The 25,995-nt window shown below is 43.9% G+C and overlaps 1 protein-coding gene and 1 non-coding gene across 2 annotated transcripts; one reads left to right on the forward strand and one right to left on the reverse strand.

Moving 5' to 3' along the window:
* Nucleotides 1–579: 579 nt before the first annotated feature.
* Nucleotides 580–25,995, reverse strand: LOC135522154 (semaphorin-4A-like). The gene is made up of 14 exons (XM_064948160.1): nt 25,727–25,995; nt 22,248–22,408; nt 22,078–22,140; nt 21,870–21,968; nt 21,567–21,669; nt 21,270–21,389; nt 15,448–15,575; nt 5,726–5,907; nt 5,391–5,526; nt 2,723–2,912; nt 2,433–2,548; nt 2,150–2,313; nt 1,826–1,896; nt 580–1,692 (listed from the first exon to the last, which is right to left on the reverse strand). The coding sequence occupies exons 1-14, from the start codon at nt 25,824–25,826 to the stop codon at nt 932–934; spliced, it is 2,394 nt and encodes a 797-aa protein (XP_064804232.1). The 5' UTR covers nt 25,827–25,995; the 3' UTR covers nt 580–931.
* Nucleotides 20,713–20,765, forward strand: LOC135523228 (U7 small nuclear RNA). The gene has a single exon (XR_010452804.1). It is a non-coding gene; the product is annotated as a U7 small nuclear RNA (small nuclear RNA).

The raw sequence follows: 25,995 nt of genomic DNA on the forward strand, positions 1-25,995 counted from the left end.
CAATTAGGCCAAGCACAGAGACAACTGAGTTTGAAGGTAGGCCTTAAAATAGATCCACAGGTACACCTCCAATTGACTAAAATGATGGCATTTAGCTTATCAGATGCTTCTAAAGCCATGATGTAATTTTCTGGAATTGTCCAAGCTGGTTAGAGGCACAGTCAACTGAGTGTATGTAATCTTCTGACCCACTGGAATTGTGAATTATAAGTGAAATCTGTAAACAATTGTTGGAAAAATTACTGTGTCATGCACAAAGTAGATGTCCTAACCGACTTGCCAAAACTATAGTTTGTTAACAAGAAATTTGTGGAGTGGTTGAAAAACGAGTTTTAATGACTTCAACCTAAGTTTATGTAAACTTCCGACTTCAACTGTACTTTTTCAAATTACTGCCTATGAGCTAGAATTGGAATCTTTAACTGTGCTAATGCAGATTTTTAAAGCAGTGATGGAGAGCACTGCATAATACGGTGATCTTAGCAAATGAGGCATTTTTGGTAAGTACTTGGGGGCAGCCATCTTTATGCATTTCCACTACTATTTGGTGACAGCCAAGGGATATGAAAGATTCAGAAATGTAATTTCTCCTTTTTATTATAGTAGGCTTAGTAAAAGAGAATGAACATTCCTACAGAAATAAAGACACTTGTTTTGTAGCCTATAGAAAAAGATGTCAGCTGAGGAAATGTAGGATTACAAAAATTGTATTCATTTGAAATTAATAGAAATGTGCATTATCTGTCTGTTTAAGTTGAAGACAAATAGGCTCCACGTGTAAATAAACCTACCCTTCACCCCCCCTCCCAAACACACCTTTTAATTTACTTATTTATAAATCTTCAACAAGCTCGAATCCACCTGATGTTATGTCATCAAATGCCTGTTGAAAAAAATTGACTCGATGAAGATAGATATCTTCTGAGTCCATTCATTCTGCCTTCTTTATAGAGGGAGGTGAGACTTCCAGGGGGTCATTCTCTTCCTTGTATCCCCCCTCTGCAGTGTCCGAGGGGCCCAATTTATATCTGCCCTGCAGGTGCCACCCATAGAGCCCTCCTAGCACTAGCACACAAACACACACAGCCAGGAGAAATGATACTGCCACCAATTCACTATGGTAATTCTTGGCTGTTAAGGGTTCATTGTGGTTGACAATGTCTTCTGGTTTCTCACTGCTGGACTGGGGGTCTGGGGTCATATCCTCTGGCTTCTCAGTACTGGAATTGGTGTCTGGAGTCTTGTCCTCTAGATTCTCAGTCGTGGACTGTGTGTCTGGAGTCTTGTTGGTTGTGGTTACGTCTGCGGTGATGACTGGATCCTCCCCAAAGTTAATGAAGTCTAGCTTGTCAGTGTCGCTTGGAATCTCCATATTAGTGGTCATCTGGTCTTTCGTCTCTGTGGTGGTGATCCGAATTTGAACGGCTGGAGTATCAATGGCCCGAGGAGAGACACTCTGTCTCACAGTGTAGATAGCCGCTGTCTCCTCATAACCCCTCTCAACAGAGATGCAGTGGTAGATTCCGAAGGTGTCAGGTGTGGCCATGAAGACCAGATTCTCATCTCCAGAGTAAAAGAAGAGGTGGTGGGGCAGAGCGCTAGCTTTGGCGGACTTCCAACTCAGGGTTGCCAGATTGGAGGATCTGGAACATTTCAACCTCACTACTTCATTGAGCTGTGCGTACACCTCCACTGGGGATAGAATGTGAGCACAGACAAATTAGTGAGTTATACATACTATAGAGCACTCAATGCTTAAATGTTTTTGTTACTGGTTTTATTACTTTATAATCCCAATACACTTGTGTCTAATTGTAGTGATCACCTAGCAGAGGTTTAGCTGTGAGGGAACCTTGACACTCCTTCATCACGTTGCCATGCTCCACATCCTGCCGTCTGACAGCAACAACACATACAAATGCAAGATGGAGTGAGAGATGGAAAGGTAGGAGAGAGAGAGGAATGTCCATTAATATTGGTGCCCTGACTGTTCTCTTCATTGCACAAACGCATGCATGAGTGCTAGGCTGGGATGTCATCGATTTTACCATTTTTTATTAAAAAAAGTAAATAATGAATGGAAATGCCACGGGGAACCATCAGTATGTGGAGGCCAGTGATTAATCTAAAGATCTAAATATGTACTCACGCATTGGCTGGAATGGCAGACACACTGGCACAGTGTCCACTAGCAGGGTCCCAGCCACAGAGGGGGTCTCGTGCCAAAACACACTGGGCACAGCTCTTATAGGATGAGCACTGGGATACAGGCACCTGGGTCACCCCTTCAGAGGTCCCCACATAAAGCACACCCTGCGATAGGAGGAAAAGGCATCAAAGGGCTTTAGTGGATGAAAGGCCACAGACAGTATACAGAGAGATGCCATTTGAAAACATGTATTGACAAAAGTTAAGATTGAACAAATGTGTACCTTGGAGGTGGAGAGAAGTATGTTTTTCACCAGCTGTGGTTGTCTGAACACTTGGATCTCCTCTATGATGTGGGTATCCTTGTTCAACAGCACAGCTTTGTGGAGAAACCCAGACTCTGACCAAGAGAAGAGTGAAAGACAAAAGTTGCAAACAAAAGAAAATGTGCTGGGACAAAATGATCTGCCATCAAATTTGGGATTGGAGTTGTATCACCACATGAGCAATCGGACAGAAGTTTACAGACCATGATTGCTCTTCAATGTCCAGATTGAAAATAACTATGACACACCACTAAGCAGGAAGAGTATGGTGTAGTCCTGTCCATTGGCCGCTTTTGTCCGTAGTACAGCAATCCGACTGTAGCGCTGGTCAGGGGAGTTGAGAACTGGTGCACTGCCTATCGGACGCACACTTCCACTGGCTAGGAAACTTTCCTTGACTGCCATTAGAGTGGTGTCTGAGGCATTGGCCAACCCACACTGTCAACAAGAAGGCCATAAACAATTGCCATGAGGGAAACAAAGGGGTTAAAGAGGATTTGGTCATTAGGCTAATTGGACAAGTCCATAAATTAACAACTACAGTGGGGAGAACAAGTCTTTGATACACTGCCAATTTTGCAGGTTTTCCTACTTACAAAGCATGTAGAGGTCTGTATTTTTTTATCATAGGTACACTTCAACTGTGAGAGATGGAATCTAAAACAAAAATCCAGAAAATCACATTGTATGATTTTTAAGTAATTAATTTGCATTTTATTGCATGACATAAGTATTTGATATATCAGAAAAGCAGAACTTAATATTTGTTACAGAAACCTTTGTTTGCAATTACAGAGATCATATGTTTCCTGTAGTTCTTGACCAGGTTTGCACACACTGCAGCAGGGATTTTGGCCCACTCTTCCATACAGACCTTCTCCAGATCCTTCAGGTTTCGGGGCTGTCGCTGGGCAATACAGACTTTCAGCTCCCTCCAAAGATTTTCTATTGGGTTCAGGTCTGGAGACTGGCTAGGCCACTCCAGGACCTTGAGATGCTTCTACGGAAACACTCCTTAGTTGCCCTGGTTGTGTGTTTCGGGTCGTTGTCATGCTGGATGACCCAGCCACGACCCATCTTCAATGCTCTTACTGAGGGAAGGAGGTTGTTGGCCAAGATCTTGCGATACATGGCCCCATCCATCCAAAGAATGATGTTTCCACCTCCATGCTTCACGGTTGGGATGGTGTTCTTGGGGTTGTACTCATCCTTCTTCTTCCTCCAAACACGGCGAGTGGAGTTTAGACCAAAAAGCTCTATTTTTGTCTCATCAGACCACATGACCTTCTCCCATTCCTCCTCTGGATCATCCAGATGGTCATTGGCAAACTTCAGACAGGCCTGGACATGCGCTGACTTGAGCAGGGGGACCTTGCGTGCGCTGCAGGATTTTAATCCATGACGGCGTAGTGTGTTACTAATGGTTTTCTTTGAGACGAATCTTTGAGACTGTGGTCCCAGCTCTCTTCAGGTCATTGACCAGGACCTGCCGTGTAGTTCTGGGCTGATCCCTCACCTTCCTCATGATCATTGATGCCCCACGAGGTGAGATCTTGCATGGAGCCCCAGACCGAGGGTGACTGACCGTCATCTTGAACTTCTTCCATTTTCTAATAATTGCGCCAACAGTTGTTGCCTTCTCACCAAGCTGCTTTTTTGAAACATATTTTTTGACCTTTATTTAACTAGGCAAGTTAGTTAAGAACAAATTCTTATTTTCAATGACGGCCTAGGAACAGTGGGTTAACTGCCTGTTCAGGGGCAGAACAACAGATTTGTTCCTTGTCAGCTCGGGGGTTTGTACTTGCAACCTTCCAGTTACTAGTTCAACGCTCTCACCACTAGGCTACCCTGCCTATTGTCCTGTAGCCCATCCCAGCCTTGTGCAGGTCTACAATTTTATCCCTGATGTCCTTGCACAGCTCTCTGGTCTTGGCCATTGTGGAGAGGTTGGAGTCTGTTTGATTGAGTGTGTGGACAGGTGTCTTTTATACAGGTAACGAGTTCAAACAGGTGCAGTTAATACAGGTAATGAGTGGAGAACAGGAGGGATTCTTTAAAAAAAACTAACAGGTCTGTGAGAGGCGGAATTGGTTGGTAGGTGATCAAATACTTATGTCATGCAATAAAATGCCAATTAAACCTGGTCAAGAACTACAGGAAACGTATGATCTCTGTAATTGCAAACAAAGGTTTCTGTACTAAATATTAAGTTCTGCTTTTCTGATGTATCAAATACTTATGTCATGCAATAAAATGCAAATTAATTACTTAAAAATCATACAATGTGATTTTCTGGACTTTTGTTTTAGATTCCGTCTCTCACAGTTGAAGTGTACTTATGATAAAAATTACAGACCTCTACGTGCTTTGTAAGTTGGAAAACCTGCAAAATCGGCAGTGTATCAAATACTTGTTCTCACCACTGTATATAAACCTATTATAGCCACTGCAAAAAAATAGGTAAACCATGAGAATGGATCCTTATAAAGGATATTGTTCTCAACCCTGCCCATATACCCTAATCTACCCTGAGAATACAAACATTAAGAACACCTGCTCTTTCCATGACATAGACTGACCAGGTGAAAGCTATGATCCCCTTATTGATGTCACTTGTTAAATCCACTTCAATCAGTGTAGATGAAGGGGAGGAGAAAGGTTAAAGAATGATTTTAAAGCCTTGAGACAATTGTAATATGTATGGTGTATGTGTGCCATTCAGAGGGTGAATGGGCAAGACAAAGGATTTAAATGCCTTTGAACGGGGCATGGTAGTAGGTGCCAGGCGCACCGGTTTGTGTCAAGAACTGCAACGCTGCTGGGGGGGGGGTGCAACTCAATATTAGGAAGGTGTTCTTAATGTTTGGTAAACTCAGTGTATACTTCTACAGTATAGGATTGGCCCATCCACACCTTGCCCATGTTGCTACTCATGTCCATGCGAGGACTCCATTGGTGGTTTTGGAATATCTTGTAATTCCCAGCAAACACATCTTTGATGTCCCCAAGCCGAAAGGCACACACAGCAGACTGCCCTGAAGCCACTGACCTGGGAGTGGAAGGGGAGAGAGGAGATATAGACAGAGGGTAGGAGGCCAGCAGGAAAGAGAGATGTGAAAGAGGGGGCAGAACCATATAGAAAAAACTATTTTGTGAGAAAGTTAACCCAAATATTGGCACAATTGTTTGGTCATGTCATTTAGACCTCCAGAGATCTCATCTTACATGTGCAGGAATAAAATACTCACCATTGGGATGTGAAGACACCATAGAAAATAATATCTTGTGTGGAGTAGCCCTCTGATGGAGCGAGGGTGAACACATCCTGGATGATATTGAAAGGCAGCTCTTTGGGAGGCCGACAGAGAAGTTCGGCTTTAGCAAAGGAAGTCCAGCGTTTCTGCAGGACGCGCTCTCCCCCAATGTCATCCTGACGCACCCACGGACAACATATTTGTTTAGTAATAATCATGACATGGTTCGCTTTTTGGGGCACTCTGTTTTGAGAGTGTTCTGAATACACCTCTGGCCTTTATATCCACACCCCTGGACTTTTTCCACATTTGGTTGTGTTACTGCCTGAATTGACTGCCACAATACCCCATAATATCAATGGGATTACAGTGAGCTCCAAAAGTATTGGGACATTGACATTTGTTGTTGTTTTGGCTCCGTACTCCAGCACTTTGGATTTTAAATTATTCAATGTGTATGAGGTTAAAGTGCAGACTGTTAGATTTAATTTGAGGGTATTTTCACGTCAACCGTTTAGAAATTACAGCACGTAATTACCTAGTCTTCCTGTTTTAGGGGACCAAAGGTATTGGGACAAATTCACTTGTGTATTAAAGTAGTCAGAAATGTAGTATTTGGTCCCAAATTCATGGCACACAACGATTACATCAAGCTTGTGACTTTACGGTGTCCTGCGCTTTTGTGAAATTGGTGCGCAAAATGCTAAGTCACCTGTCAATTTCTATGGTTCAGTATTTTTCCATTATGGCAATGAAGTCCCAGTACCTCAGATTGTACCCATGGCAGTTAACTCCCTGGCTGGTCTCAAAACGGTTCTCAAACTTGTTGGATGCATTGGTTTTTTTTGTTATGTTTAAGATTTTTTGCCCAATGGAAATGGTAAATAATGTATTCTGCCATTTGAGTTACTTTTATTGTACAGTACATAAGAATAGAATGTTTCTAAACACTTCTACATTAATGTGGATGCTAGCATGATTACAGATAGCCCTGAATGAATAGTGTATAATGATTTAAGTTTCCTGAAAGCTTGGATGCACAAATATCAATTATAACCCAAGTTCATCAAGACATGCTAACTTCTCTAGCTTTGTTGTCTTAAGTGGGGAAGATGTTACAGCCTTTGGTTTTTCCATTTATGTTTTGAGGTTGGACTTTAGCTCGCCTCAGCACATGAGGGGCGTACTGATTATCATCTCGTTGTCAGTATGTTTTACACCTGTGCTGGCTTGTCCATTTTGTCGGAAGTCGGCCACAAAGCTGGCCACCATCCGGCGCGACAAAGATTCGGTTACACTATCCAAGATGAACTAGGAAACTATGCAGTTTTTTGTTTTTTTACTTGGTTATTTCTTACACTAGTACCCCAGGTCATCTTAGGTTTCATTACATACTAACGAGAAGAACTACTGAATATAAGATCAGCGTCAACTCACCATCAGTACGACCAAGAATATGACTTTGCGAAGCTAGATCCTGTGTTCTGCCTTTCAGACCAGGACAACGGAATGGATCCCAGCCCGGGCGATCCAAAAAACGACTTTGTAAAGAGGGAAATGAGGCGGTCTTCTGCGTCATCCTACGGAGACGGTGGGCACATCGTGCACCTCTCCCTAGCATTCTTCTCGCTCCAGGAAATGTTCAGTCTCTTGACAACAAGGTTGATGAAATCCGGTGAAAGGGACAGCCATCTGTACGTTAAGCCGGAAAAGCATTCCAGAGGCTTAACTGAGAGGAACTCAGGATGGCATTGAAGGAATGGAGACACTGGCTCCTTCTGTTTCTTTAACCAAAAATCTGGAAAGCGGTTGAACTCTAGACAAGCACTGAGTCTACGCTCCTGCCATTCGAGAGACACGGACATGCCTCTACCTGCTGCTAAGATTGTGGCTCCGATCTCGTGGCAAGTTGAGGATACCGTGCTCACCTGCCAATCGGTTGTTTGTCATCCACTCCTCTCGCCTCACCTGTCATCCGGGCGTTCTTTGCTTCGAAACATGGCTCACTGGAAAGACACTATCGGAGTTCATCCAGCGTTTCTCCATGTCGCGCCGACAGAAACAAACACCTTTCTGGTAAGAAGAGGGTGGGGCCTATCCATACAGGAACTCAAATCCTTCTGTTCACCTGATTTGCCACTTCCTCACAATCAAATGTAGCCCGCATTATCTACCAGGAATTCAAATCTTCGATTATAATCCAGCCTCAAGGACTATTCCCCTTTACCTGTTCCACACAGACCCTGGTCCCTCTCATTGGACTTTATTTGGACTTCTCCATTGGCAATCCATACATCCTAGGCTGCAGGTTTTCATTGGCCAGGTTCGTCCCTCTGACTAAGTTACCTTTGCCAAGGAAAGGCTGAGTTGTAATTAATCAAGATATGGTTTCTGACAGAGGTCCCCAGTTCGCCTCAAGGTTTTGGAAGGCCTTCTGCCAACTCATGGGGGCTTCTGCCAGTCTATCTTCAGGGTACCATCCGGAGTCCAACGGCCAAACAGAGAGGATGAATCAAGAGCTGGAAACCACCCGATGTATGACTCGTGATAACCCGTCCACATGGTCATCCTTTATTGTTTGGGCCTACAGACAGAAACTAAACCTTGAAGCTCCTCCTCCACTGGTATGTAACGAGTGTCAGTTTGGCTATGCTCCTCCATTGTTCCCGGATCAGGGGCAGAAGACAGTGCCTTCAGCCTTGAAGTTCGTCAGACGCTGATTCGGCTTATGTGGAGGAAGTTCTTAATCTTATGCGTTTTACAGAGGTACCAACAACAAGCCAACAGACGTCGCCGTCCCGGGCCTACCCTGCGCCCCGGCCAGAGATCTGGCTCCCCACAAGAGACTTACCTCTACGGGTGGAGTCTCGCAAGCTGTCCCAAAAATACATCGGTCCCTTCAAGGTTGCCAGGAGAGTTAACCCAGTTTCTTATCGCCTACACTTACCCAGATCCCTTAAGATTAATCCCACATTTCACATTTCATTGTTAAAACCTGTTGTTTTTTTCTCCCCTTGTCAAGAGGTATGTGGCAGGGCCGGCAGACAGACCTCCGCCTTGTGTCATTGGAGGCCAGCCGGCTTATACCGTCCATCGGATACTGGATTCCCGGCGGGTGCAGCGGTCCTGGCAGTATCTGGTGGACAAAGTAGTCCCGAGGAGCGCTCCTGGGTTCCTGAAAAAGACATCCTGGACCCTGACCTCATTCGTCAGTTCAGGGCCCTCCACCCTGAGAGAGCTGGTAGGAACGTCAGGAGCCGTTGACCAGGGGGGATTCTGTCAGGATTTGGCCAGGGTTGTTCCGGGTTTTGGTCACTAGATGCCCCCATTGTGCTTTTGACCTTATGTTTTTTCCCTTGTTCCCATTATTATTTGCACCTGTGCCTCGTTAAAACTGATTGTATTTAAACCCTTAGTATCCCTCAGTTCTGTGCTCTGTGTTTGTATGTTAGCACCCAGCCCTAGTGTTCTGTGTATTCTTGTCGATTCCAGTGGATGCTCTTGTGGAATTCTGTTTTTGTTTTTGAGTATCTCTTGAGGCATTGTTTTTGTGCTATTCCTACCACCTTTTGGATTTGCCATTTTTGTATTGAAGGACTTCTCCTTTTTACTTTATTAAATACACCGTCTTAAGTACTGCTGTGTCTGCCTCATCTTCTGAGTTCTGCTGACTATTCGTGGCTCAGTTGGTTAAGTGACTGTTTCTCACTCCGGAGACCCAGGTTCGTAACCGGGTCCTGACAGTTTAAGATTTTTTTGTGCCCAATGGAAATGGTAAATAATGTATTCTGCCATTTGAGTTACTTTTATTGTACAGTACATAAGAATAGAATGTTTCTAAACACTTCTACATTAATGTGGATGCTAGCATGATTACAGATAGCCCTGAATGAATAGTGTATAATGATTAGTGAGAAAGTTGGATGCACAAATATCATAACCCCAAGACATGCTAACTTCTCTATTTGTTGTCTTAAGGGGGAAGATGTTACAGCCTTTGGTTTTTCCATTTATGTTTTGAGGTTGGACTTTAGCTCGTCAGCACATAGGGCGTACTGATTGCTGTCATCTCGTTAGTCAGTATGTTTTACACCTGTGCTGGCTTGTCCATTTTGTTAGTCGGAAGGTGTTCCGGCGCCGACAGAGATGGCCGCCTCGCTTCGCGTTCCTAGGAAACTATGCAGTTTTGTTTTTTTTACGTGTTATTTCTTACATTAGTACCCCAGGTCATCTTAGGTTTCATTACATACAGACGAGAAGAACTACTGAATATAAGATCAGCGTCAACTCACCATCAGTACGACCAAGAATATGACTTTCGCGAAGCGGATCCTGTGTTCTGCCTTTCAACCAGGACAACGGAATGGATCCCAGCGGGCGATCCAAAAAAAACGACTTTGTAAAAGAGGGAAATGAGGCGGTCTTCTCGTCAGACTACGGAGACGGGCACATCGTGCACCTCTCCCTAGCATTCTTCTCGCCAATGTTCAGTCTCTTGACAACAAGGTTGATGAAATCCGAGCAAGGGTAGCATTCCAGAGGGACATCAGAGACTGTAACGTTCTTTGCTTCACGGAAACATGGCTCACTGGAAAGACACTATCGGAGGCGGTGCAGCCAGCGGGTTTCTCCATGCATCGCGCCGACAGAAACAAACACCTTTCTGGTAAGAAGAGGGGCGGGGGCGTATGCCTTATGGCTAACGAGACGTGGTGTGATCACAGAAACATACAGGAGCTCAAATCCTTCTGTTCACCTGATTTAGAATTCCTCACAATCAAATGTAGCCCGCATTATCTACCAAGAGAATTCTCTTCGATTATAATCACAGCCGTATATATTCCCCCCCAAGCAGACACATCGATGGCTCTGAACGAACTTTATTTGACTCTTTGGAATCCATACATCCTGAGGCTGCATTCATTGTAGCTGGGGATTTTAACAAGGCTAATCTGAAATCAAGACTCCCTAAATTGTATTAGCTTATCGATTGTGCCACCAGGGCTGGCAAAACCTTGGATCATTGTTATTCTAACTTCCGCGACGCATATAAGGCCCTGCCCCGCCCTCCTTTCAGAAAAGCTGACCACAACTCCATTTTGCTGATCCCTGCCTACAGACAGAAACTAAAACAAGAAGCTCCCACGCTGAGGTCTGTCCAACGCTGGTCCGACCAAGCTGATTCCACACTCCAGGACTGCTTCCATCACGTGGACTGGGACATGTTTCGTATTGCGTCAGACAATAACATTGACGAATATGCTGATTCGGTGTGTGAGTTCATTAGAACGTGCGTTGAAGATGTCGTTCCCATAGCAACGATTAAAACATTCCCTAACCAGAAACCGTGGATTGATGGCAGCATTAGCGTGAAACTGAAAGCGCGAACCACTGCTTTTAATCAGGGCAAGGTGACTGGTAACATGACTGAATACAAACAGTGCAGCTATTCCCTCCGCAAGGCTATCAAACAAGCTAAGCGTCAGTATAGAGACAAAGTAGAATCTCAATTCAACGGCTCAGACACAAGAGGTATGTGGCAGGGTCTACAGTCAATCACGGACTACAAGAAGAAATCCAGCCCAGTCCCGGACCAGGATGTCTTGCTCCCAGGCAGACTAAATAACTTTTTTGCCCGCTTTGAGGACAATACACTGACACGGCCTGCAACGAAAACATGCGGTCTCTCCTTCACTGCAGCCGAGGTGAGTAAAACATTTAAACGTGTTAACCCTCGCAAGGCTGCAGGCCCAGACGGCATCCCCAGCCGCGCCCTCAGAGCATGCGCAGACCAGCTGGCTGGTGTGTTTACGGACATATTCAATCAATCCCTATACCAGTCTGCTGTTCCCACATGCTTCAAGAGGGCCACCATTGTTCCTGTTCCCAAGAAAGATAAGGTAACTGAGCTAAACGACTACCGCCCCGTAGCACTCACTTCCGTCATCATGAAGTGCTTTGAGAGACTAGTCAAGGACCATATCACCTCCACCCTACCTGACACCCTAGACCCACTCCAATTTGCTTACCGCCCAAATAGGTCCACAGACGACGCAATCTCAACCACACTGCACACTGCCCTAACCCATCTGGACAAGAGGAATACCTATGTGAGAATGCTGTTCATCGACTACAGCTCGGCATTTAACACCATAGTACCCTCCAAGCTCGTCATCAAGCTCGAGACCCTGGGTCTCGACCCCGCCCTGTGCAACTGGGTACTGGACTTCCTGACGGGCCGCCCCCAGGTGATGAGGGTATGCAATAACATCTCCACCCCGCTGATCCTCAAACACTGGGGCCCCACAAGGGTGCGTTCTGAGCCCTCTCCTGTACTCCTTGTTCACCCACGACTGCGTGGCCACGCACGCCTCCAACTCAATCATCAAGTTTGCGGACGACACAACAGTGGTAGGCTTGATTACCAACAACGACGAGACGGCCTACAGGGAGGAGGTGAGGGCCCTCGGAGTGTGGTGTCAGGACAATAACCTCACACTCAACGTCAACAAAACTAAGGAGATGATTGTGGACTTCAGGAAACAGTAGAGGGAACACCCCCCTATCCACATCGATGGAACAGTAGTGGAGAGGGTAGTAAGTTTTAAGTTCCTCGGCATACACATCACAGACAAACTGAATTGGTCCACTCACACAGACAGCATCGTGAAGAAGGCGCAGCAGCGCCTCTTCAACCTCAGGAGGCTGAAGAAATTCGGCTTGTCACCAAAAGCACCCACAAACTTCTACAGATGCACAATCAAGAGCATCCTGGCGGGCTGTATCACCGCCTGGTACGGCAACTGCTCTCCAGCCCACAAGTAAGGCTCTCAGAGGGTAGGACACAACGCATCACCGGGGGCAAACTACCTGCCCTCCAGGACACCTACACCATCCGATGTTACAGGAAGGCCATAAAGATCATCAAGGACAACACCAACCCAAGCCACTGCCTGTTCACCCCGCTATCATCCAGAAGGCGAGGTCAGTACAGGTGCATTAAAGCTGGGACCGAGAGACTGAAAAACAGCTTCTATCTCAAGGCCATCAGACTGTTAAACAGCAACCACTAACATTGAGTGGCTGCTGCCAACACACTGACTCAACTCCAGCCACTTTAATAATGGGAATTGATGGGAAATGATGTAAAATATATCACTAGCCACTTTAAACAATGCTACCTAATATAATGTTTACATACCCTACATTATTCATCTCATATGTATACGTATATACTGTACTCGATACCATCTACTGTATCTTGCCTATGCGGCTCTGCACCATCACTCATTCATATCTTTATGTACATATTCTTTATCCACTTACACTGTGTATAAGAAATTAGTGTTGGAATTGTTAGTTAGATTACTTGTTGGTTATTACTGCATTGTCGGAACTAGAAGCACAAGCATTTTGCTACACTCGCATTAACATCTGCTAACCATGTGTATGTGACAAATAAAATTTGATTTGATTTGATTTGGAACTGAGCTGGCCCATGTGCTATTTAAGAGTGGCTGGCCCAGTACTCTAGTTGTCTTGATAGATGTGGAGGTTAACACCTTTAATTGCGTTAGAATGTTTTGGTGGGTGTGATATTTGTGCATCTGTAACTCTCACTCATCATTATTCATGATTCTGTACCCCACACATACAATTATCTGTTAGGTCCCTCAGTCGAGCACTGATTTTCAAACACAGATTGTACCACAAAGACCAGGGAGGTTTTCCAATGCCTCACAAAGAAGGGTACCTATTTGTACAGTTGAAGTTTAGATACACCCTCCTGCAGCAAAGCTCCCCCACAACATGATGTTGCTACCCCCGTGCTTCACGGTTGGAATGGTGTTCTTCAGCTTACAAGCATCCCCCTTTTTCCTCCAAACATAACAATGGACATTATTGCCAAACAGTTCTATTTTTGTTTCATTAGACCAGAGGACATTTCTCCAAAAAAGTGCGATCTTTGTCCCCATGTGCAGTTGCAAACCATAGTCTGGCTTTTTTATGGCGGTTTTGGAGCAGTGGCTTCTTCCTTGCTGAGCGGCCTTTCAGGTTATATCGATATAGATACTTTTGTACCTGTTTCCTCCAGCATCTTCACAAGGTTCTTTGCTGTTGTTCTGGGATTGATTTTCACTTTTCACACCAAAGTATGTTAATCTCTAGGAGACAGAACTCGTCTCCTTCCTGAGCGGTATGATGGCTGCATGGTCCCATGGTGTTTATACTTGCGTGCTATTGTTTGTAAAGTTGAATGTGGTACCCTCAGGCTTTTGGAAATTTCTCCCTAGGATGAACCAGACTTGTGGAGGTCTACAATTTGTTTCTGCGTTCTTGGCTGTTTCTTTTGATTTTCCGATTATGTCAACCAAAGAGGCACTGAGTTTGAAGGTAGGCCTTGAAATGCATCCACAGGTACACCTCCAATTGACTCAAATTATGTCAATTAGCCTATCAGAAGCTTCTAGAGCCATGACATAATTTCCAGGAATTTTCCAAGCTGTTTAAAGGCACAGTCAACTTAGTGTATGTAAACTTCTGACCCACTGGAATTGTGATTCTGTGAATTATAAGTGAAATAATCTGTCTGTAAACAATTGTTGGAAAAATTACTTACCGATTTGCCCAAACTATAGTTTGTTTACAATAAATTTGTGGAGTGGTTGAAAAATGAGTTTTCATGACTCCAACCTAAGTGTATGTAAACTTCCGACTTCAACTGTAGATGGGTAAAAAATAAATGGACAAAGGATGGTGGTGGCTGCATCATGTTATGGGTATGCTTGTCATTGGCAAGAATTAGGGAGTTCTTTTGTTGGATAAAAATACATAGAATAGAGCTAAGCACAGGCAACATCCCAGAGGAAAACCTGGTTCAGTCTGCTTTCCAACTCTGGGAGACAAATTCACCTTGCAGCAGGGCAATAACCTAAAACAGAAAGCCAAATATACACTGGCGTTGCTTACCAAGACGATATTGAATGTTCCCGAGTGGCCTAGTTACAGTTTTGACTTAAAATGACCGTCTAGCAATGGTCAACAACCAACTTGACAGAGTTTGAAGAATTAAAAAAATAATCATGTGCAAATGTTGAAAAATCCAGGTGTGCAAAGCTCTTAGAGACTTACCCAGAAAGATTCACAGCTGTAATCACTGACAAAGGAGATTATAACATGTATTGACATGGGTGTGAATACTTACGTAAATGAGATATTTCTTTATTTTATTTTCAATACATTTGAGAAAAGTCTAAAAACATGTTTTCACTTTATCATTATGGAGTATTGTGGGTAGATTGGTGAGAAAATGTCATTTCAACCCATTTTGAATTCAGGCTGAAACACAACAAAGTGTGGACTAAGTCAAGGTGTTTGAATACTTTCTGAAGGCACTGTAAACACTCTCCTGTCAGTAATGACAGAGGAAGCAGTCACATTTCTGCCTTGTGAAAAAGAGAAGTTGCATCTCAGGGGTTCTCACATCCTTCTGAGTAAATCTGTGGATAGGAGAATGGGGAGGGACACTGGCCTACCATTCTACCAGGCTTAGGGGGCAATTCCTACTCAATTCAGGTAATTAATTTAATTTAAATTAATTAATTGGAGAAGTTAGCATGTTATATTCAATGAGGATTTATTTTCCAATTCATTAACTGGATTAATGTTAATTTCTCCTATATTAAATGGAATCGAAGCCCCATCCTGTTACTTACCTTGCAGACCTGGGCTACCCGCGCTACTTTGAACTCATCCAGGAAGCTGTACTCATTTCCAACTTCACTGAAGAAGAAGTACACCTTCCCCTCGCTGGTGTCAGATGCGGAACTGACGAAAGTGGGCTCTGAAATTAAGGAAATTACACAAACATCTCAGACAATTACACAAACATCTCAGACAATTACACAAACAAGCACGGACGGGTAATACACAACATGGTATGCGGACACCCCTTCGAATTAGTGGATTTGGCTATTTCAGCCACACCGGTTGCTGACAGGTGTGTAAAATTGAGCCACACAGCCATCTCCATAGACAAACATTTGCAGTAGAATGGCCCATACTGAAGAGCTCAGTGACTTTCAAAGTGGCACTGTCATAGGATGCTAACAAGTCAGTTTGTCAAATTTCTGCCCTGCTAGACCTGTCCCGGTCAGTGCTGTTATTGTGAAGTGGACACGTTTAGGAGCAACAATGGCTCAGCCACAAAGTAGGTAGGCCACACAAGCTCACAGAATGGGAGTGCTGAAGCGCGTTGCACGTACAAATCGTCTGCAACACTCACCACCGAGTTCCAAACTGCCTATGGAAGCAACATCAGTAAAATAGCTGTTCGTTGGGAGCTTCATGAAATGGGTTTCAATGGCCCAGAAGCCGCAATACCAAGCATTGGCTGGCATGGTGTATATCTTGCCGCCATTGGACTGGCGCAGTGGAAACGCATTCTCTGGAGTGATGAATCACTCTTCACCATCTGGCAGTCCAAAGGACGAATCTGGGTTTGGCGGATGCCAGGAAAACGCTGCCTGCTCAAATGAATAGTGCCAAATGTAAAGTTTGATGGATGAGGAATAATGGACTGGCACTGTTTTTCATGGCTTGGGCTAGGCCCCTTAGTTCCAATGAAAGAAAATCTTAACGCTACGACATACAATGACCTTCTAGACATTTCTGTGCTTCCAACTTTGTGGCAACAACAGCTGGGGGAAGGCCCTTTTTTTGTTTCAGCATGACAATTCCTACGTGCACAAAAAGAAAATTCTAGATAGGCGTGGAAGAACTTGGCTGCCCTGCACAGAGCCCTGACCTCATCCCCATCGAACACCTTTGGGATGAATTGGAACGCTGACTGCAAACCAGGCTTAATTGTCCAATATCAGTGTCAAACCTCACTAATGCTCGTGGCTGAATGGAAGCAAGTCCCTGCAGCGCTGTTCCAACATCTAGTGGAACGCCTTCCCAGAAGACTGGAGGCTGTTCTAGCAGCTAAGGGGGGACCACCTCCATATTAATGCCAATGATTTTGTAATGAGATGTACAAAGAGCAGGTCTCCACTTACTTTTGGATATTGAGTGTAACTATTTTCTTGACAATTCAACAGTTGCAAAATCAGTGAATGTAGAAGAGTTCAAATAACAATCAAAGTTTGACATGTTGATATATTTAGTCATTCTTAATACACAATAAAATGTGAACAATTGGTTTTGTTGTGTGCAGAATAGGGAGAACAACAGGGTATCGAGCACAGAGCCCTGGGGGACACCAGTTGCTTATGTTCTGTTTCTCGAGCTGAAGCTAACACAAAGGTGTATGTTGAATTTGTATAGAACTCGCCAGCTTGTAGTCCTAAAAATTGGAAATAAGTTACCTCTGGTATGTTTGGCCATTCCTATGGGGGAAATTAATGGGGAAAGAATGGGGTTTTGGGATAAACTTATAAATTAGGTCTGAGGTTAACACACGCTTAGGATATCTTATACGTTTTGTTCTATGAGATATTATCAGTCAGTTTACAATGACCTTTTAAGATTTATGAAGACTATGTATTTGTTTTGAATACTTAACTGATTCAAAATTCACAATCGTCATCAGCTAATGTAACATTTGTATCTCATAGAACAGAACATGTAAGATCTCCTAAGCCTGTGTTTAACCCCATGAAAAAATAATACAGTACTTACTTTAGAAATCTATAGTAAACTATAATATTCTGTAGAATACTATACTACACATTGTAGTATCCCACGATTGTGTAGTGTTTACTATAGAATGTTGTAGTATACTGTCAAATACTATATAAATACTACAGTAGTATCCGGAAAAACACTACACTTTAACTATAGTAAATACTACAGTATTCATTTAGCATATCTCCATTCCCTTCCCCCATATCCTGTTTTGTGCCACCCATAAGTAACAAAACCCACAGGCCTCCCGAGTGGCACAGTGGTCTAAGGCACCGCATCGCAGTGCTAGCTGTGCCACTAGAGATTCTGGGTTTGAGTCCAGGCTCTGTCGCAGCCGGCCGCGACCAGAAGACCCAGCGTCATCCGGGTTAGCGACTCCTGTGGCGGGCCGGACGCAGTGCACGCTGACACGGTCACGCTGGCTTTCGGGTTAAGTGGGCATTGTGTAAAGAATCAGTGCGGCTTGGTTGTGTTGTGTTTTGGAGGATGCATGGCTCTCGAACATTCGCCTCTCCCGAGTCCGTACGCGATGAGACAAGACTAACTACCAATTGGATACCACGAAAATGGGGTGGGTAAAAAAAAATATATATATATATATATATACACGAAAAAACTTTGCAACCTTTTGTCACATTTCAGGCTTCAAACATAAAGATATAAAACTGTATTTTTTTGTGAAGAATCAACAACAAGTGGGACACAATCATGAAGTGGAGCGACATTTATTGGATATTTCAAACTTTTTTAACAAATCAAAAACTGAAAAATTGTCCGTGCAAAATTATTCAGCCCCCTTAAGTTAATACTTTGTAGCGCCACCTTTTGCTGCGATTACAGCTGTAAGTCGCTTGGGGTATGTCTCTATCAGTTTTGCACATCGAGAGACTGAAATTTTTTCCAGTTCCTCCTTGCAAAAAAGCTCGAGCTCAGTGAGGTTGGATGGAGAGCATTTGTGAACAGCAGTTTTCAGTTCTTTCCACAGATTCTCAATTGGATTCAGGTCTGGACTTTGACTTGGCCATTCTAACACCTGGATATGTTTATTTTTGAACCATTCCATTGTAGATTTTGCTTTATGTTTTGGATCATTGTCTTGTTGGAAGACAAATCTTCGTCCCAGTCTCAGGTCTTTTGCAGACTCCATCAGGTTTTCTTCCAGAATGGTCCTGTATTTGGCTCCATCAATCTTCCCATCAATTTTAACCATCTTCCCTGTCCCTGCTGAAGAAAAGCAGGCCCAAACCATGATGCTGCCACCACCGTGTTTGACAGTGGGTATGGTGTGTTCAGGGTGATGAGCTGTGTTGCTTTTACGCCAAACATAACGTTTTGCATTGTTGCCAAAAAGTTCAATTTTGGTTTCATCTGACCAGAGCACCTTCTTCCACATGTTTGATGTGTCTCCCAGGTGGCTTGTGGCAAACTTTAAACAACACTTTTTATGGATATCTTTAAGAAATGGCTTTCTTCTTGCCACTCTTCCATAAAGGCCAGATTTGTGCAATATACAACTGATTGTTGTCCTATGGACAGAGTCTCCCACCTCAGCTGTAGATCTCTGCAGTTCATCCAGAGTGATCATGGGCCTCTTGGCTGCATCTCTTATCAGTCTTCTCCTTGTATGAGCTGAAAGTTTAGAGGGACTGCCAGGTCTTGGTAGATTTGCAGTGGTCTGATACTCCTTCCATTTCAATATTATCGCTTGCATAGTGCTCCTTGGGATGTTTAAAGCTTGGGAAACTTTAAACTTCTTCACAACAGTGTCTCGGACCTGCCTGGTGTGTTCCTTGTTCTTCATGATGCTCTCTGCGCTTTTAACGGACCTCTGAGACTTTCACAGTGCAGGTGCATTTATACGGACACTTGATTACACACAGGTGGATTGTATTTATCATCATTAGTCATTTAGGTCAACATTGGATCATTCAGAGATCCTCACTGAAATTCTGGAGAGAGTTTGCTGCACTGAAAGTAAAGGGGCTGAATAATTTTGCACGCCCAATTTTTCAGTTTTTGATTTGTTAAAAAAGTTTGAAATATCCAATAAATGTCGTTCCACTTCATGATTGTGTCCCACTTGTTGTACAGTTTTATATCTTTACGTGTGAAGCCTGAAATGTGGCAAAAGGTCGCAAAGTTCAAGGGGGCCGAATACTTTCGCAAGGCACTGTATATAGAATAGACTATAAACTCAGCAAAAAAGAAACATCCCTTTTTCAGGACCTTGTTTTTCAGAGGTAATTTGTAAAAATCCAAATAACTTCACAGATCTTCATTATAAAGGGTTTAAACACTGTTTCCCATGCTTGTTCAATGAACCATAAACAATTAATGAACATGCACCTGTGGAACGGTCGTTAAGACACTAACAGCTTACAGACAGTAGGCAATTAAGGTCACAGTTATGAAAACTTAGGACACTAAAGATGCCTTTCTACTGACTCTGAAAAACACCAAAAGAAAGATGCCCAGGGTCTCTGCTCATCTGCATGAACGTGCCTTAGGCATGCTGCAAGGAGGCATGAAGACTGCAGATCTGGCCAGGGCAATAAATTGCAACGTCTGTACTGTGAGACGCCTAAGACAGAGCTACAGGGAGACAGGACGGACAGGTGATCGTCCTCGCAGTGGCAGACCACGTGTAACAACACCTGCACAGGATTGATACATCCTAACATCACACCTGCGGTACAGGTACAGGACGGCAACAACAACTGCCTGAGTTACACCAGGAACTCATCATCCCTCCATCAGTGCTCAGACTGTCCGCAATAGGCTGAGAGAGGCTGGACTGAGGGCTTGTAGGACTGTTGTAAGGCAGGTCCTCACCAGACATCACCGGCAACTACATCGCCTATGGGCACAAACACACCGTCGCTGGACCAGACAGGACTGGCAAAAAGTGCTCTTCACTGATGAGTCGCGGTTTTGTCTCACCAGGGGTGATGGTTGGATTATCATCGAAGGCTTTTATACACAGAGGCCTGTACTCTGGAGTGGGATTGATTTGGAGGTGGAGGGTCCATCATGGTCTGGGGTGGTGTGTCACAACATCATTGGACTGAGCTTGTTGTCATTGAAGGCAATCTCAACGCTGTGCATTACAGGGAAGACATCCTCCTCCCTCATGTGGTACCCTTCCTGCAGGCTCATCCTGACATGACTCTCCAGCATGACAATGCCACCAGTCATACTGCTCATTCTGTGCGTGATTTTTCCGAAGAGCCCGGATCTCAATCCCATTGAACTATCTGTTTAGACCACAGTCCTACCTACCAACAGGTTATGGAAAATGTGCTCTTTTAGTATTTCTCCAGTAGGTTTCCTCAAGGAGAAAGCCCACACTACTATGTCAAAGATAAAACAAAAACACAGTAATGTCTGCAAAAACACTACAGTAAATTCTATAGTATACTACATTCTGCAAAAACAGTATAGTAAATACAACAGTATACTACAATCTGCAAAAACACTACATTAATCACTATAGTATATACTACAGTTTTATTTTATTACAGAATTTATACTGTCGTTAACTGTAAATACTACAGTAAATACTACAATATTCACTGCAGTGTGTTTGCTGACTACTACAGTATACTACAGTGAATACTACATTTAAGTCTGCAAAAACACTACAGTGAATACTGTAGTGTGTACATATACCATAGTATACTATATCATTTTTTAATGTGGGATATCACAGACCTTATCTTCAGCGTTTATCCAAAAATCCTCTAAAACCCCCATTCATTTTCCCATAGGCTTTGGCCAACGAGCAAAGGTGGAGTAAGTGCCAAAAAAACATGTCATTACTATTGCGCTCTATTTGTTTAAGACCACTCACCATTCAAGGTCACTGAGGTATCCTGGCTAACATCTGGGCGACCATCCTTACTGAGATGGCGGGAGACCATTGGTGTCTTACCCCGGAAGTCATTTGTCGTGGCTGTGAAAAGCTCACCATCTATATATATATAGAGAAACATGTTCAAAATTGAGGTATCCGAGTGACGAGAACAAAATACAAAGTAGAGCATTTATTTGGAAGTGTTGGTGTCTTCTTGGCAATTATCATGTGGCATCGTCACCAAGGCAGTCCACTAATTCAGCTACAATTGGCTCTCCATGTCATCATTCTCACCAACAGAGATGGCTGTGTTTCTTTGATATGGGTTGAACGGGCAGCAACCTTTTCCATTATTGTACTTCCTGGGGATTTTGGCCATGGTGAGAGTGTCTGTGTCCTGAGAGAAGGAGAGAGAAAGGAACAGACACATTGAGAGAGGGGAGGAATTATAGGACCATAAGTGGGAAAAAGAAAGAGGGGTCATTAAAAGTGTGTTATAGATTTCATTATCATACAAATACTCTGTCTATCCAAATATGATGTAAAGGAGAAGAACAGAAGGCTTTAGGAGATTCTAGGAGATCTGCAGAGTCTTACCATATAGGTATCATGAGGGTTGTACGCAAATGTTCCACAGGCATACAAGTGGGTGGCATTGATGGGTTGCAGCACTCGCACAAAGTTGGGACAGTCCGTCTGAGGAAAATAAGTACATAGGCAGATATCAAAGAGGTGAGAGTGGTTCTCATTGGTTTCTTGTGAAGGCAAGTGTGTGCATTTAGTTGCATGATGACTCAATGAATACCGTTTCTTTCTTGCCCTTAGTGGTACACTCGTGTAGAACATCTGGAGGGGGCTTCCATTCCATCTATAGGAGAAACAGACAGAGAGAATATTTGTAGACTGTAGGAACCTTTTTATGAACGTATCTCTGATGAAATAAGACAGCTCCCTCTTCCTCTCGAATGTGCCTACCATAGTCTTCATGGTTATGACATCGGGCTGGCTGACATCCAATGAGAGCACAGCATCTTGTGCCCCTACAAACAGAGTGGAGCCGTCGTCACTTAGCAACAGTGTGGTGGTGTTTTTAATGTCTGGTTGGCTGAATAAGGGAAGAGGTCTCTCTGGGCTTTCTGAAAGGAAAGGCAAATATAAATGGTATGATTATGATGTATGTTTGTGTGGACCACCAGCTAACACCGGACCATGGGTATTGATACATTCTTCGTTAATTGTGTTTGATACCCTTCCATTTACTCAATACGCTTCCCCCCTCCAGCCACCACAGCTAAAAAGTTATGATGGGGTTCCATAATGTAGCAGCTCGTGCTCACTTTTAGACTGTGAGAGTTGGCTCATTTTCTCATCTCTTTTTACCACAACTGTTGTAAAACGGCATACGTACTGTGTATATATAGGTATCCAAACAAAAACTCAGACTATGTGGTCTCACTTTTGAACATGTAGCATTGTGCACAGTTTAATTTTAGATTTTGAGTGGTTTGGCCTTTGAATCTACCATCTTGACATATCTGATTGTGTTCATTGACTTTCTTGTAAAACTGTATGCAAGCAAATGAGTCACAAAGAGCAAAAAAAAGTGTAGAAATACTGAACTGTAGCTGACGACTGTGTGATCACGCTCTCCATAGCCGACGTGAGTAAGACCTTTAAACAGGTCAACATACACAAGGCTGCGGGGCCAGGCGGATTACCAGGACGTGTGCTCTGGGCATGTGCTGACCAACTGGAAGGTGTCTTAACTGACATTTTCAACATGTCCCTGATTGAGTCTGTAACACGAACATGTTTCAAGCAGACCACCATAGTCCCTGTGCCCAAGACCACAAAGGCAACCTGCCTAAATGACTACAGTCCCGTAGCACTCACGTCCGTAGCCATGAAGTGCTTTGAAAGGTTGGTAATGGCTCACATCAACACCATTATCCCAGAAACCCAAGACCCACTCCAATTTGCATACCGCCCAAACAGATCCACAGATGATGCAATCTCTATTGCACTCCACACTGCCCTTGGACAAAAGGAACACTTATGTGAGAATTCTATTCAGCTCAGCGTTCAACACCAAAGCTCATCACTAAGCTAAGGATCCTGGGACTTAACACCTCCCTCTGATACTGGACTTCCTGACGGACCGCCCCCAGGTGGTGAGGGTAGGTAGCAACACATCTGCCACGCTGATCCTCAACACTGGAGCTCCACAGGGGTGCGTTCTCAGTACCCTCCTGTACTCCCTGTTCACCCACCCATCATTAAGTTTGCAGACGACACAACAGTGGTAGGCCTGATCACAGACAACGACGAGACAGCCTGTAGGGAGGAGGTCAGAGACCTGGCCATGTGGTGCCAGAATAACAACCCATCCCTCAACGTAACCAAGACTAAGGAGATGATTGTGGACTACAGGAAAAGGAGGACCGAGCACGCTCCCATTCTCATCGACGGGGCTGTAGTGGAGCAGGTTGAGTTCCTCGGTGTCCACATCAACAACAAACTAGAATGGTCCAAACACACCAAGACAGTCGTGAAGAGGGCACGACAAAGCCTATTCCCCTTCAGGAAACGAAAAAGATTTGGCATGGGTCCTGAGATCCTCAAAAGGTTCTACAGCTGCAACATCGAGAGCGTCCTGACTGGTTGCATCACTGCCTGGTACGGCAATTGCTCTGCCTCTGAGCGCAAGGCACTACAGAGGGTAGTGCGTACAGCCCAATACATCACTGTGGCTATGCTGCCTGCCATCCAGGACAAAAATGCCAAGTCTAGGACAAAAATGCTTCTCCACAGTTTTTACCCCCAAGCCATAAGACTCCTGAACATCTAATCAAATGGCTACCTGGACTATTTGCATTGTGTGCCCCCCCCCAACCCCTCTTTTTATGCTGCTGCTACTCTCTGTTTATCATATATGCATAGTCACTTTAACTATACATTTGTGTACATACTACCTCAATTGGGCCGACCAACCAGTGCTCCCGCACATTGGCTAACCGGGCTATCTGCATTGTGTCCCGCCACCCACCAACCCCTCTTTTACGCTACTGCTACTCTCTGTTCATCATATATGCATAGTCACTTTAACCATATCTACATGTACATACTACCTCAATCAGCCTGACTAACAGGTGTCTGTATGTAGCCTCGCTACTTCTATAGCCTCTCTACTGTATATAGCCTGTCTTTTTGCTGTTGTTTTATTTCTTTACTTACCTATTGTTCACTAAACACCTTTTTTGCACTATTGGTTAGAGCCTGTAAGTAAGCATTTCACTGTAAGGTCTGCACCTGTTGTATTCAGAACACGTGACAAATAAACTTTGATTTGATTTGGAGAAATAGGGGATATAATTGACCATTGTTTTGATTGGGTAACAGCTTGAGGGGAAAAGTAAATGAAGTATGAAAATATACAATATTGGATGCCCCATGTAGCATAAACCAGCTATAACTGTCACCTGACCTAAACATGTATTATCAGGCAGTCTGTGCTTATAGTTTATTTAAGTGTGTCTGTCCATACAGTCTGTCTGTGGCCTTGGTCAGTAGTTCCCAAACTGTGGGGTGCAGGCGGAGCGTGGGGGTCCAGCTTTCAACTTACTATTGAAAGTTGTAATAGTAGAATGCACAAGGTGATATTTTGAAATTGGGTAGTGCATAATCCGTTTTCCTCCTCATGTCTGTCATTTCAGACCTTAGAGAGCTATTTATAACTTGTCAGAAATGTCCAGGTCAACTAGCCCATGTCAGCTAAAGTGTTTTAGCTAGGTTTATTTGCCCAGAGATTCTGTTGGAATGTTTGCGTCACTCAAATGTCACATGAATACACATTAGACATGGCAAAATCTATAGAATTGCAAGAAAATTAGCTTTAACCTGCAACATTTTCTCTTCACTCCATGACAAAAGGGTTAAACTTGCAGGAAATAAGCTTTAAACCTGCTAAATATTCTCTCCGCCAACAAAAGAGGTGTGTGTCATGAACAGTGTGTGTCAAGAACAGTGCTTGTGCCCATAGAAATAGACGTGGCGAGAGCCAGTACAGTGCGGAGGCGAGGGGCGAGGGGTGTTCCCCAATGCTGGAAGGGGGGCCTGAGTGAAAAGGTTATGTGCCTTCGTGTCTATTGTGCCATCGTGTTTCATGCCACTGTGGTTTCTTAAAATTTAGAGGAAGAGGCACAAACTGAAATTTTAAGTGACATGCATACAACCACAAGCTATGCGTAGTCGGAACATGTCCCAGCAGTTCAACATGAGGAAGTGTTTTTTCATATTATATTCTGACAAATGATAGATTTACATGAAATAAACTTGAAATAATATCTGTCTTTCCTGAATGCTGCATCTTTGCAAGATTCACACACAGATGCAAATACATAAAAACCCAGTAAATGGACATGAAAAAACAATAATTAATTAAATGTTCTACTAACCGAGGGGGAAGGAGATCCGTGGAGGTTCCAACCCTAGTGAAGGTGTCAGGAGAAGCCCCAGTAGAGCAGAGAGACTCCAGGCCAGGCTCCCATGTGGCATGATGGGGGTGCTCCTCTCAACAGGACCGGCTGGAATACCTGGATGGAGATTGAGGCGGAGGATGTGGAAGGATCTGTTGTTGAAGAGGACTTCCTGTTCGTGTTAAATGTGTGCGAGTCTGGCTGTGCTGAGAGCTTTCCTACACACTTGTGAAAAAGGTGTTGCAATG

This window comes from Oncorhynchus masou, chromosome 30 (assembly GCF_036934945.1).
Source record: "Oncorhynchus masou masou isolate Uvic2021 chromosome 30, UVic_Omas_1.1, whole genome shotgun sequence".
NCBI lineage: Eukaryota > Metazoa > Chordata > Actinopteri > Salmoniformes > Salmonidae > Oncorhynchus > Oncorhynchus masou.